Genomic DNA, 14,415 nt, shown 5'->3' with positions numbered 1-14,415 from the left:
ATAATCAGATACTTCTACGTGTTCTTTCAGCATTTTGAATATGTTATCCTACTACCTGCTGGTCTTTGTAATTTCAACAGATGTGACTCCCTTGTATGTGATGCAGTGTTTTTCTTGCTGCTTTCGGATTCTCTGTATTAAGTTTGACTATGATGTATCTAGATGTGGATTTCTTTCTGTTTATTCTACCTGATGTTCACTGAACCATTTATTGGACTTTGAAGTGGTATGAAGATTAGTATTTTCTATCAAATTTAGATTTCAGTTATTATTTCTTAAAATATATTTTCTGCGCCTTTCTTTCCCTCCTCTCCTTTTGGGACTTTTCATTAAACACATATTGGTATGCATGCTGGTGTCTGACAGTCTCTGAGACTGTTCATTTTTCTTTCTGTTCTTCAGCCTGGATAATCTCTATTAATCTATGTTCAAGTTTACTATTTTTTTCTTCTGCTCGCTCAAATGTACTGCTGAGTCTGTGAACTTTTCATTTCAGTTTTTTTTTCGATTCTACAATTTCTACTCATTCTTTTTAATAATTTAGATCTCTTTATTGATATTCTCTATTTAATAAGAATATAAATTTATTCATCATAATTTTCCTTTATTCTTTGAACATACTGATAAATAATTGCTTTTAAGTCTTTGTCACTAAGAACCAACATTTGGCTCCCTCAAAAACAGTTTCTATTGCCTGCTTTTTTTCCTTGAGTATTAGTCATACTTTCATGTATTTGCATGTCTCAATTTTTTGTTGAAAACTGGACATTTTAATTAGTATACTGCAGTAACTCTGAATTCTAACTCCTGCATCCAGCTTGTTGCTTTATTTTTTGTTTGTTTCTGTTTAGTGACTTGCCTGGACTAATTCTGTAGAACCTGTTTCCCCAGCAGTGTGCAGACTCTGATGTCACTGCTTAGTTTAATTTTTTTTTAAGCCTTGTTTTCTGGGGGTTGCCCCTGGATCAGCATAACTTAGTGGTCAACCAATGACTGCTCAGAAGTCTGGCTTACACATCTGGAGTCAGTAGGCTTCCCTCCTTTGCCATTGTATCTGTGTGCAGCTTGGGGAAACACTGTCAAAGTACAGGGATTTTATCAGTCTACCCTGTGTTCAGCCAGGGATTAGTATCTTGCAGAGGCCCTCTGTTCTCTCCTAAAAAGGTAGCCCTGCATATGCACACAGCCTTCTGGACCATGAGGGGTAAGTGTGATCTTAGTAGGGCCCACTTTAGTTATCTCTTTCCCTAGATCTGTGATAAATTTCTGGTTAGTCTGCCATTTTGTTGCTTCCTGCAACATTAGCTATCCCAGCCTGGACTGTTGGCCACAGAGACCTCTACTGTTTTAAGTAACATCCATGGGCATGGATTTTTCCAAGTGCTCCTCTAAATAAAGTCAGATCCCTCTGACAGGAGAACAGAGCGGCCAGCCCTCATGGCTTGCCCTGCTTGCCCAGGGTAGAACTCGACAGACCATAGAGCTGAGGGAAAAGACGGGAGCAGCTTCTGACGAAAATGCCAGCCTATCACTGTTGTTACTGAAATTCAGTAGCTTTGTTTGAATATATACCACTCAATTTATGTCCTTTGGTTAATGTCCAAAGACCTTAAATGGTTTCTTCTTCTTTTTTTTTTTTTTTGTTTGTCCAGTTTAATCATTGCTTTTTGGGGAAAGGATTTGCCAAGTTCCTCACTCAGTCATTCCAGAAATGCTATTTCTACATTTTATTTTGAACTGTTTTTCTTTCCTCATAATGTTCTAAAGATCAAGAACAGATGTTAAACAGAACCATTTACTGGACTTTGAAGTGCCCCATTCAGCAGATAAGAATAAGCCAGTGAAATTTAGAACCACTGAAGTAAAAACTTACCTAAAACCAGAACCAGAATTTGGGTCTCAACATCTTCAGGATTCCTCAATATTATTTGAACCTAAGACTTCCTACACTTACTCTTAGAGACTGGGTAAAATAGATCCCCAGACAAAGGCAAGAATAGGGATAAATAAAGGGACCATGCTCAGTAAAGCCAGAAGTCACCCTACCTGGGCTCGCTCCTCATCAAACTCCAGGCAGCCCATACCATCCAGTCTCTGGAGATCAATCCAGCCTTTCCAGATAACACAGACTCCATTCAGAATCATGGGAGCCTTCAAATACACCTAAGACACAGAAAAGAAGGATGAAAACCAATGATAAGCCACCGGACACATGAAAAACAAAGGACAAAGTTACTTATGAAAACTGTGGTTTTCTCAGGGAATAACAAGATGAATACAATTATAAAATTAAGAATTATAGGAAAGTATACAAACTATAGCCTCTGACCATGTTCTATAAATTAATCTGGTTTACCAGAATTTTATTTCTGGTCACAATTCTTCCAGATTACTTTTAAAAGGAAGTTCTAGGGCAGGCCCAGGTGGTTGGAGTTCCGTGCTCCTAACTCCAAAGACTGCCAGTTCGATTCCCACGTGGCCCAGTGGGCTCTCAACCACAAGGTTGCCAGTTCAATTCCTCGAGTCCCGCAAGGGATGGTGGGCTGTGCCCCCTGCAACTAAGATTGAACACGACGCCTTGAGCTGAGCTGCCACTGAGCTGCCGGATGGCTCAGTTGGTTGGAGGCATCCTCTCAACATAAGGTTGCCGGTTCAATTCCTCGAGTCCTGCAAGGGATGGTGGGCTGCGCCCCCTGCAACTAGCAACGGCAACTGGACCTGGAGCTGAGCTGTGCCCTCCACAACTAAGATTGAAAGGACAACAACTTGACTTGGAAAAAAGTCCTGGAAGTACACACTGTTCCCCAATAAAGTCCTGTTCCCCTTCCCCAATAAAATCTTTTTTTTTTTAAAGGAAGTTTAATAGATTTTGTAAAAACTATAGTAAGATGATACTTGAAGTAGACATCACTGCTCTTCCAGCTGAAGCTAGGACAATTAGGTACTCTGCCTTGATTTTTGAATCTTTTTTTAAAATTAAAGTTTATTGAGGTGACAACTGTTAGTCAAGTTACATAGGTTTCAGGTATACAATTCTGTATTACATCATCTATAAATCCCATTGTGTGTTCACCACCCAGGGTCAGTCTCCTTCCATCACCATATATTTGATCCCCTTTACTCTCATCTACCACCCCCCGATCCCCTTACCCAATTTTTGAATCTTGAATAGAGACATATAAAGATGGAAAACAACTGTAATCACTTGGCCCTGAAGAGAGCACGCACTGCTTCCCTCTACTGGGATCCCTGGAGCCATCCAGGGTCAGGTTCTTTCACAATTCCTTTCAGTTTTATAAGTAACCTCATAGCTTCCTGATAAGTAATGCTGCCTTTTTTTTTTTCTTTTTTTCACTTAAAATTAGCCAGTGTTGATTTCTACTGCTTCTAAGCAAAAAACCTTAACTAACGTAACATTTACTTCTTCACCATTCTTTTTCAAGTAAAGAAATAACCCTACAGCAAAAGTCCTAAAGAGGTACGATTTCCAAATTCAGATCGCTTTCATTTTTAATCACCAAATTAATTCTCATATTACCTGAAAATATAATTGTTCTCAAGAGCAATTAAGGATTCATCAAAATAGTAAAGGTTCTAATGCTATGATCTTGAGGTGAGTATTTTATTGTGACAGTGAAAAATATAAGAAAAGTTTACTAAAGTTTTTACAATAACTCCCACCCTAACCCCATACTATTCTAATAGTTACTTTAAAAAATTATTTTACATTAAAAAAAATTTACTTTAGGTCTTTGCTATCTCATTTAACATGGGCTTCTAGATAAAAATCACCATAATCATTTATGCCTTAACAAGACATTTAAAATGCAGAGGAAGCAGGGTTTCAATGAATTTTCAAAACTACAGATTATCAAATATATCTTTATAAATAAGGTTCATCTGCCTATACCAAATATACTTTCTATGGATAATCCTAGTGTTTTTGTGAGCTAAAATTAGCATTATTTATTACCTATAATTATATAAAATTAGTAAGACAACTTCTCATTTTGAGGAAAAGGCTGAAAACATCAACTTTTCCTTTACTCAATTTAGCAGTGTGTACCATAAAAAAACCTTGGGGCATTCTTGTTTTTAGAGAGATTTAATAGGAATAATTGACTATCGATAATTATAAATATGCCAGAAAAATTACTACTGAGACACCTGTAAAATAAAACCCATAGGATTTATGCCTTCTTAGTACATATTTATATCATTCCTCTCCACTACTAAATACAACCATTTTTCCTGTTAAGGACTCCAATCAACCATGAGGAATCAATTTCTACTTATACTGGAAAAAAAGCCAAAAACATAAGGTTCCATTTCTCCTCCCATTTTGACCAAGGGAAATAGTGTACAGTTATAGCTGAAACCGTTTAACCACACATTTCCTTCTGTTCTGATAAGTGCTCATTCCCTTCCACATTATAAATTTAAAACTCCACTGACGTGCACTAATTCAGACAAGTGACTATGACCTCATATTCAACACCTCACAAAACCTAAAAACAATACCTCTCTAGAATACTGCATATCAACATAACTTGACTTACCACACCTTCTAATCAACATTCCTACCTACTCTTTCTAAGGGGGCGTTGGGGTGTCAAGCAGTGAGGAGTGTAACATTTCACATATCAATGTGACTCATTATCTTAAATTCTCATATTAATCATAAAGAGAATTCTTCTAATGGGAGAGAAAGGTCAACTTCGTAATCAGATTCTATACTCTTCAATGGTTTATATCTTTTAGAATCAAAGATTCCAGAAATGCAGCTTACTCATATTAATTTACATATTCAAAACTATTTTCCTCAAGAAATTATTAAATTTTTCAAAAGCCCATTTGTTACTTCTTTATAAAAGTTCTCTCATGACAAAGAAAACCACCAATCTGTTTTGGGAAATTTCTAAATGGGTTCAGAAAATGGCTATAGTTCTTAATCAAGGCTAGAGGGTGGAATTATAATTTAAAATAATATTTAGATGATCCTGGTGATTTATTTAGATGTTCACATTCAAATAGTTTTATGTGTAGATCTTTAAAGTAAATGTTTGGTAATTTCATACATTCATGAATACCAAACCTCAAAATACAAAGAAAATATAATTCCGTCTCTTAATAGTTTGGCATTTTGTAATGTAATTCAATAATGTCATTTAAATACTAACACATTTTTCACCAAAATAATGCCTTATTTCAAACTGTGAGAAGGAAACTTATTAAAATCTGACCTAAGTATTAAACCCATTGTCCTAAAATACTTTAGGAAAATGTTCACTTTATACAAAATGAATTCTATAAAGTCTTTAAAATGGGTAGGTTAAGCTAATTGCACACAAAAACAAAAAGGCCTGCTTATCTTTCCAAAAGTAAAATATCAGAGAATATGTTTGAGACTCCACAGAAAGTTAAAAGGGAGTACAGCCGCACATTTTGTGTTCTTTTGAAAATGAGGTAAAGTTAGTATTACACAATTTTTAATCAACTCAAGCTTTAAATCTCAGTATTTGCGACATCATCAATCCAAATTACATATGATATCACTTAATCTTCATATTCTGTAGCTTTAAATTCCTTATTACTGTAGTAGCAGAGCTTCAGGAAAAAGATGTATGCACCATCAACTGTGGCATTATGCATCTAAAGGAATATTATTTGGCCAAATAAAATATTGATACATGCTACAACATAGATAAATCTTGAAAATACTATGCTAAGTAAAAGAAACCATAAAAAGGCCACATATTATGATCCACACATTATGAAATGTCTAGAATAGGCAAATACAGAGAGACAGAAAGGAGATTAGTGTTTGCCAGGGGCTGACGGGAGGGGGGAATGAGGAGTGATTGTTAGTAGGTACAGGATTTCTTTTTGGGGTGAAGAAAACACTTTGAAATTAGAGTGGTGATGGTTGCACAACTCTGTGAATATACTAAAATCCCTGCACTGTACACTCTAAATAGGGGTGAATTTTATGGTTTGGGAATTTTATCTCAATATATTATAAAAATATTTGCAGGGCAGGCCCGGTGACTCAGGTGGTTGGAGTGCAGTGCTCCCAACACCGAGGTCACCAGTTTGATTCCCACATGGGCCAGTGATGCCCCTTCTACAGCTAAAAGTGTGACCAACAGCTCTCCCTGGAGCTGGGCTACCTTGAGCAGCCGGAGGTCGACGAGAACTGCCGTGGGCTGCTGTGTGCCGCCAGGAGCGGCCGGCGGCCAGCGTGAGCGGCAGTGACCGGCTGACCAATTGCCTCAGCCGGGGGAAGTGCAAGGCTCCTAATACCAGCATGGGCCAGGGAGCTGTGTCCTACACAACTAGACTGAGAAACAGCGGCTTGAACCAGAGTGGGGATGGGGGAGACAGAAAAAAGGGGGGAAAATATTTGCAACAATTTTTACCTGTTACATAAGTGACACCTAACACCTATGAGATACATAAATGGAGATTTTTGAGTAGACAGTTGCCAATGGGATTCTAGTACTCTAAGAAGAGCTATGGGCAGATGATGTAAGTCTGGCAGCCATCAACAATACAGTGGTATTTAACTCCAGTGGAAAGAAAGAGATTTGCCAAGCAGTAAGTAGAAGGAGAAAGGGGCGGAGGGGGGGGAGAGGGTGAGGGGGGGCAGAAAGAACTCTGAGGAAATCCAACTTTAGAATGCTGGTTAGTAGAAAACAACCCAGCAAAACATGCTATGAACAGCCAGTGAGAAAAGAGGAAAACATGTAAAGAGCCTAGGGGCTCAAGGTTAAGTTATAAGTCTCCAAGTGAAAATTCCCCCTTTGTTGGATGCATTAGATATCAAAGTATTATGTTACAGGATCTTATAGCACTCATAATTTTTAGCAATGCTTTTATTTAAGGCAGGAGTTCTTAGGCTGGAGTTCAAAGAATCTACAGGAGTTTGGGTTTATGGGTAAGTTTCAAGAACAGAAACCCCCTGAAATTCTGTGTAAAAATGTATGTGTTTGTGCCCATGTGCATTTTTCTAAGAAAGTTCAGTGCTTTCATCAGATTTTCAAAAAGGTGTGCAAGACAAAAAGGATTCAATTATGATAGCAAAACTCCATTATTCCCCTGTCCTCACAGATACCAAGGCACAGAGCTTGAGAGATGATAAATACCGTTTATTTAGAATTCAATGTTTTTAGCTCTTAGGTAGCTGGGTGAATGGAAATTGTGGGTATAAAGGGAAAGCAAAAAGAATTCCCTTGAGTGGTCTAAAGAAGATAATTTCAGACAATTAAAATAGAATAACTAGGTTTGCAAACAAGACTCCCATGCACACCACTACTGAGCTATAAAATCAATATACACAGAAACCAAGTGTCAAAATTATTGACAAAAGCGAAAAGCAGATACTTCACTCTCCAAAAACCCATTTCAGTTGGAAAGAATATTTCATTTCTCTGTAGCAAACCACCACAGATTAAACATTTGTGACTCTATAAATTGAAGTATTAGGGAAAACAGTAAGAGGGAAAACAGTCTCAGTACCCTCAGAAAATATCTGAATAATGATTAAACAAAGAGCAGAAACACAGCTGGAATTTAGGTGTGTTTTTCCCCCCCTCCTTGTATCTTCCTTATAAATTCAATTTGAAAAGATCCACCTATTCAACAAATGTTTATTACTTGTCATTTTGTAAGAGTAGTGGGAATATATAATTTAAAAGATTTATATCCCACCACCCAAAAAAGACTCCAACACTAGTTAAAGTCTTTAATGAGGAAGACCTGAACACATAAAAAAACTGTTAGAATTAAAACTGAATTATCCTATTACATTTAAGTAGAACTTACTTAATTTAAGATTAATGGAATGTACTGCTGATAGTAAAATTATAAGCTGGATCCAGCAGTTTTGCATACTCCTTTTAAAGACCATAATCTAACAAAGGTGCATATAAATATGACTAGGATATATTATCTTAAGTTATCTACCTGAAAAACCAAGTAAATTAATGAGTTTAATAAAATGGCTGGTTATAAAAACAATACACAAAAAGCAACTTTCTTACATTACAATAGTAATTTAGAAAATAAAATGAAAAAAGAAACAAAAAACCAAAACCCTTATTTTAAAATAGCAACAAACGTATCAACTACTGAGAATAAACTGAGTAAGAAACATGTAGGTTCTGTAAGAAAAAAATACCTTATTTCTGCAACACAGAAAAAGATTTGACTGCCTAGTGAGATGTCATGTTCTTGAATGTGAGACTACAAATGCCAATTTATCCCAAAGCAATCCTTATTTTAAAAAAATTCCACTGGTTAGAATGGCGATCATCAACAAGACAAATAATAATAAGTGTTGGAGAGGCTATGGAAAAAAAGGAACCCTCAGACACTGTTGGTGGGAACAGACTGGTGCAGCTGCTATAGAAGGCAACGTGGAGGTTCCTCAAAAAATTAAGAATCGAATTACCATAGGACCCAGCAATCCCTCGCCCAAAAAATCTGAAAACGTTTATCCGTAAAGATATATGTGCTCCAATGTTCACTGCAGCTTTATTTATGGTGGCCAAGACATGGAAACAACCAAAGTGTCCTTTAATAGATGACTGGGTAAAGAAAGTGTGGTATATATACACAATGGAATGCTACTCTGCCAAAAGAAAAGATGAAATAGTGCCATTTGCGACAATATGAATGGATCTTGAGATTATTATGCTAAGCAAAATAAGTCACATAGAAAACGTCAAGAACCATATGATTTCACTGATATGTGGGATATAAAACTGAAAACAACAAAGGAACGAGACAAACAAAAAAACAAAAACTCAAACACAGACAATAGTTTAGTGGTTACCAGAGGGTAAGGGTGGGAAAGGGATGGTAGATGAGGGTAAACGGGGTCAAATATATGGTGATGGAAGGAGAACTTATTGACTCTGGGTGCTGAACACACAATGTGATATATAGATGATGTAATACAGAATTGTATACTTGAAACCTATGTCACTTTACTAACCGTTGTCACCCCAATAAATTTTCATTGAAAAAAAAAAATCCAACAAAATCTCAAAATAATATTTTCTGGAATTTGAGAAATAAGTCTATGGTTCTTACAAAAGAATCAGACTATCCATTAAAATATTAGGAAAGAGTAATTTTCTGCCCTTTCAAATATTAAAACATGTAACAATGCACTCGGTACATTTGTAGCAGTGCTGTGGCAGTCAAAATGAACTTAATGGAATAAACAAACAAACAAAAAATCCAAAAATGAAACCAAGTATACAAGCACTTACTAAATGAAAAAGGCAGTATTTCAAATCAATGGTAAAAGGATATTTTATTTAACCAGTGGAAGTGGCAAAACTGGCTAACCATTTGGAAAAAATGAGTTTAGAACAAAATAAATATAAATGGTCAAAAACCATGAAAAAATTTCACTAACAGTAATCAAAAAAGTTAAAATAACTATAACTATTTCTAAACAAATACAAAAATAAAAAACAAAAACATTTTAACAATGTTGATGAGGAGGGAAACCAAGTTCTACTACATTATCAGAAGCAGTATAAACTGGCTAACAATTCTGGGAAGGCATTTTTGGGCAATAAGTGAGAATTTTCCTTTGACCCAGCAATACCATGTCTATGAACGTATCCTAAAGTTTAATCAAAAATGTACACAAAATATTTTATTACAAAAATGTTGACGCTCAAGGTTAATAATGGCAAAAATTAGAAATAACCCAGATGCCCCAAATCTTACTGTCATTCAAAGTTAATGAATCAACACTATATATTAAACAAGGTGTCTTTAAACAAAAACACAAGTTAAAACAAGATTTTGTATTGATTGATTGGTTAAGGAAAATGTCGTGAGCCAAGACACTTGCAGGCACCTAATTCTGTATTTTCCCTGGAAGCAATTGTTCAGTATTTGCTAATTCAAGCCTGCAGCGACTTTAGGCTTGAGTATAGAAGACAACTGCGATAAATAACAAGAATCAACTGTAATTATTTTTCAAAGGAATAACATCACTACACATAAACCCAAGACAGCATGGGAAGAGTGAAAAGAAAAATATGCTTTGGAACCAAATAGAACTTGGGTTTAAACTGTAGCTCTATCAATGTGTCTGAGACAAATTATTTAAGTTTGCTAGTCAGCCTCAGATTCCTTACACAGAAAATTGGGGCTAAGTAATGCCTCTTTCATAGGAGATAGAAAAAATTAGTAAGTCAATGTACATAAAATTTATGAAACATATAGAGTACTACAGAAATACTGATTGCTTACATACACATTTCCACCAATATTTTATACAGTAACTTCTTTCCAAGGGAAAGAAACCATTTTTTGGAGACAATGAACGATTAGTCCCACCAATAAACCAGCAGACAAGTAGTAATACTGTGATGGCCATGGGCACCCAGGAAAACAAGATATTCCACTAAGGAACAATGTATCCTGCTTTTCAGTTGTAATAATTTCTGTAGTCTATTTAACAGATTCCTTTTAGAAGATACTTGGTTCTGACTCATCCTTCTTTAGCCACATCCAAAGACTCACCTGTTCAGTCAGTCAGCTGCCTGCCTGTTGGATAATCGCTAGACAGTCATTCAATCTCATTTGCCTGTGAATCATAACTGGGTTGCATGCAAGTATAAAAAAATAGCTTTTTCTACAGCAATTTAATGTAATTGACCAATCTACCTCTTACAGTTCCAAAGAGAAATCATAATATGGATTAATACAGAATGTGCCTGGAATTGTGTGTGTGTGTGCATCTACATATACACACGTACTCAATAAAAAATTGAGATAGTGTACATATCTTTTGTACCTAGTTTTCAGAATCTGGTGTGTACTTTTTCACATACAGCACGTCAATTCAGACTAGTAACATAAGTGTCTAGTGGCTACCATCCTAGAATCACCGTTCTAATGCAGTAGAAATGCTGTATCTTAAGTAGCAGGTACATGGATATTCCTTTTTATTGCTATTACTTATGTTTTTATCTACTCTCTTATTTGTAATATACATTTAACAAATGAAAGATGAATTGCATTTAAGGGGAAAATGAATTAAATAATGAACATATTAAAAAATGTAGAACTAGCCCACCTAATTTGGAATATAAGGTATTGTAAATGACTTAACAAGAATCACAGTGTTAGGGCTGGTCCGGTGGCTCAGGCGGTTGGAGTTCCATGCTCCTAACTCCGAAGGCTGCCGGCTCGATTCCCATATGAGCCAGTGGGCTCTCAACCACAAGATTGCTGGTTCAACTCCTGGAGTCCCGCAAGGGATGGTGGGCTCCACCCACCGCAACTGAGATTGAACACGGCACCTTGAGCTGAGCTGCCTGCCGATCCGTTGGTTGGAATGCATCCTCTCAACCACAAAGTTGCCAGTTCGGTGGGCTGTGCCCCCTGCAACTAGAGAAATGGCAACTGGACCTGGAGCTGAGCTGTGTCCTCCACAACTAAGACTGAAAGGACAACAACTTGAAGCTGAACGGCACCCTCCACAACTAAGATTGAAAGGACAACAACTTGACTTGGAAAAAAGGCCTGGAAGTACACACTGTTCCCCAATAAAGTCCTGTTCCCCTTCCCCAATAAAATATTTTAAAAAAATAATAATAATCACATTGCTGCAAAATTTAAACACAAAATGCATGCTGAAATATTATACTGGTTTTATCATATAGTCCCACAGAAAGTTAATGTCATGTGTTGTAAACTGAACCATTTTCACTAAACATCCTTTTTCAGAAGAATGCTCCACATAGAAACACTGATGATCCTATTGTCTGGATCAGCCATGCCTTCTATGAGCCATCATCTGAGAAGAAGCTTTAAGCATCAATTACACTCAAACTCTGAGACCTACATGGTTTTAAGTAGAAAACATGGTTTTAAGTAGAAAACAAATCTTAGTCTAATCTAAAATTTGGTAATATGTAATATGATTTATATTCTTACAAAGAATTTTTCTTCATGGAGGAATATTTAAAATACCTGCTGGCTTTCTCACTATATAAAAAAGTAATGCTACATTAGCCTATGCATCACAAACCACCATAAACTTCAACACTGCTGAGACCTCAAACGTTATTTCTGGACTCTGCAAGTCCATGCCTCTACTTTGAACTCACTTTGCTTAAAGAAGTCCCTACCCCATCCCAAAACAGTTCCAGACAGTTTCCTTCATTTCTTAACTCTCTCTTCTTAATACCTTTTCACTCAGGTTTCCTAGCATTACTACCTTAAGTTTATATAAATTTTTTTATAGCTTTCAAAACTTTTCCAAGTCCTATTTGACCTTTACAACCATCCAATAAGAAATATTTAAAATGAGGAAACTAAAACTAAGAAAGATTAAATAATTCACTGGCAGAAGGTCACACAGCTAGTAAGTGGTAAAAGCTATCACCCAGAACTCCCAACTCTATATTTACCTAAACCACAGTCGCATTAATGAATTGCATTACTAATGTTTTGTAAGTATTTCAGGGTATGTGAAAATAGACTATTTCCCTCAAGAATAAATAGAGACTGGATAATAAATTACATGGTTAAATCCACAGCATCTAGAACAATATTGTGAACTATTTACATAACTATAGAAAATATCATATGAATACTTTCCCCTCCCCCCAAAACAGACAGCTTACTAATTCTGCCATCTTCATTCTCTGATTCAAAGTAAACTATGCATATTTAAGACAGTCCTAAAACGTTTTGACCCCAGGAGGAATGTTCTAACCCCAGGAGGTGTAATTTTAAGTGAAGTGTACAAAATTAAATTATAAAATTCTTTGTTTCTTAGTTAAGATAAAAAGCAATGAAAAAAAAGATGCAGATACTATTTATTGCAATCCATTCCTGAGTCAACTATGTAAGAATATTTAAAATATTACAATAGACTTTACCAAATTATTACCGGTAACATAATATTAACAACACAAAAGAATTGATTATGTGTAGTGTTCCAGAAGTGATCATCACAAAAATCTGCACTGAACCTTAGTAAAACAATTAAAGTTAAATGTTAAAAGGGAAAAAAATGAGGGGTGGCCTGTTAGCTCAGTTGGTTAGAGTGTGGTGCTAATAACACCAAGATGGCCGGTATGATCCCTGCATGGGCCACTGTGAGCTGCGCCCTCCTTAAAAAAAAAAGGAAAAAGATGAAGTTTAAAGGCTGTTTCAAAGTCATCAAAATGAAGTCTAAAAAGACTATGTTAAAATATTAATGGTTATTCATTCTAATGGTAAGAGTAACTTGGTGGGCCAAAATAATATAGACTTTGGAAGGTGGTATGTGGAGTTTCTGGCAACTTAAGGTAAAAGTTATTTATTAGCAGCAATGTGGTACACTGCAAAGAACACAGACTCTGGGGTAAAAAAGACCAAATTACATGACTTCTGAAGATTTATTTAGCCTCTCTAGGCTTCAATTTCCTCAACTGTAAAATCAAGCTAACATAAAATATGTTCTAAAATCAAAAGACTTCATTACATAGTGCAGGATTAAGAGAATTAATGATAAGGCAAATCATATGGTAGTGACTGGTGACGCTGACCACCATAAAAACTTGCCTGCAGTGAAAATGTATTTGAAATGGTCTAGAGTTCTAAAAATGTACTGGAATTAGATAGCGGTGAAGGTTGCACACTGTAAATACATTAAAAACCACTGAATTGTATACTTTAATGGCAAATTTTATGCTTTGTGATTTTATTTCAATTTTAAAAAATGGCCCAGAAATTTTCTGGATAGCAAAGGGATGGCAAACCAGGACTGAAAAGCTGGCATGATGAATAGGCAATATTCTCAAAAAATTCAGAAGGTTCTCCCAAAGGTTATTATTTAAAACAATATTCTGCAAGTGATGCCAGACTCTTATTAGAAATTGTCCTTTAAAAAAATATGGGCCGAATATTATGTTTGAAAAACATCTAGGCCCAGCCGGTTGGCTCAGTGGTTAGAATGCAGGGCTCCTAACACCAAGATCGCCGTTTGGATTCCCACATGGGCCAGTGAGCTGCGCCCTCCACAACTATGTAGATTGAAGACGACTTGACTTCGAGCTGATAGGTCCTGGAAAAACAAACTGTTCCCCAATTAAAAAAAAGAAAGAAAAACATCTAAATTCTCCTAATGGAAATGTTGAAATCATATGTTCTAGGCTATCTTTTTGTTTAAATTTGAAGATTAATTTGCCTTAAATCTAAAGTTTTGAAACACGAAAGGGTTCAGGTATTGGTTGTATAACGTGGAAAAAAGGGCTTCTTCACCCACAAACACAACCTCCAACCATTCTCAGACGCAGCCCTTTCCTTCTTAGGATACACAATATAGCACAGCATCAGAGTTCTAAAAGTAGTTATACTGCCAAAAGGCACATTTTAAGTGTTATTTTAAAT

The 14,415-nt window shown here is 36.0% G+C and overlaps 1 protein-coding gene across 4 annotated transcripts in view; it reads right to left on the bottom strand.

Annotated features, from left to right (window-relative positions):
- Window positions 1-14,415, bottom strand: part of CBFB (core-binding factor subunit beta) — a 48,163-nt gene that overhangs the window by 19,348 nt on the left and 14,400 nt on the right. For 3 of the 4 annotated variants that reach the window (XM_081031923.1, XM_081031925.1, XM_081031924.1), the window contains exon 4: window positions 2,047-2,163. The exons of the other annotated variant lie outside the window; for it this stretch is intronic. In XM_081031923.1, the coding sequence (XP_080888049.1) occupies window positions 2,047-2,163 (117 nt within the window). The remainder of the gene's footprint in view (window positions 1-2,046; window positions 2,164-14,415) is intronic. 4 annotated transcript variants of the gene reach the window in all.

The sequence above is a fragment of the Rhinolophus hipposideros genome, assembly GCF_964194185.1.
Source record: "Rhinolophus hipposideros genome assembly, chromosome: 21".
NCBI lineage: Eukaryota > Metazoa > Chordata > Mammalia > Chiroptera > Rhinolophidae > Rhinolophus > Rhinolophus hipposideros.
The sequence above is the reverse complement of the archived record's forward strand: the minus strand, read 5'-3'. Positions and strand labels throughout refer to the sequence as shown.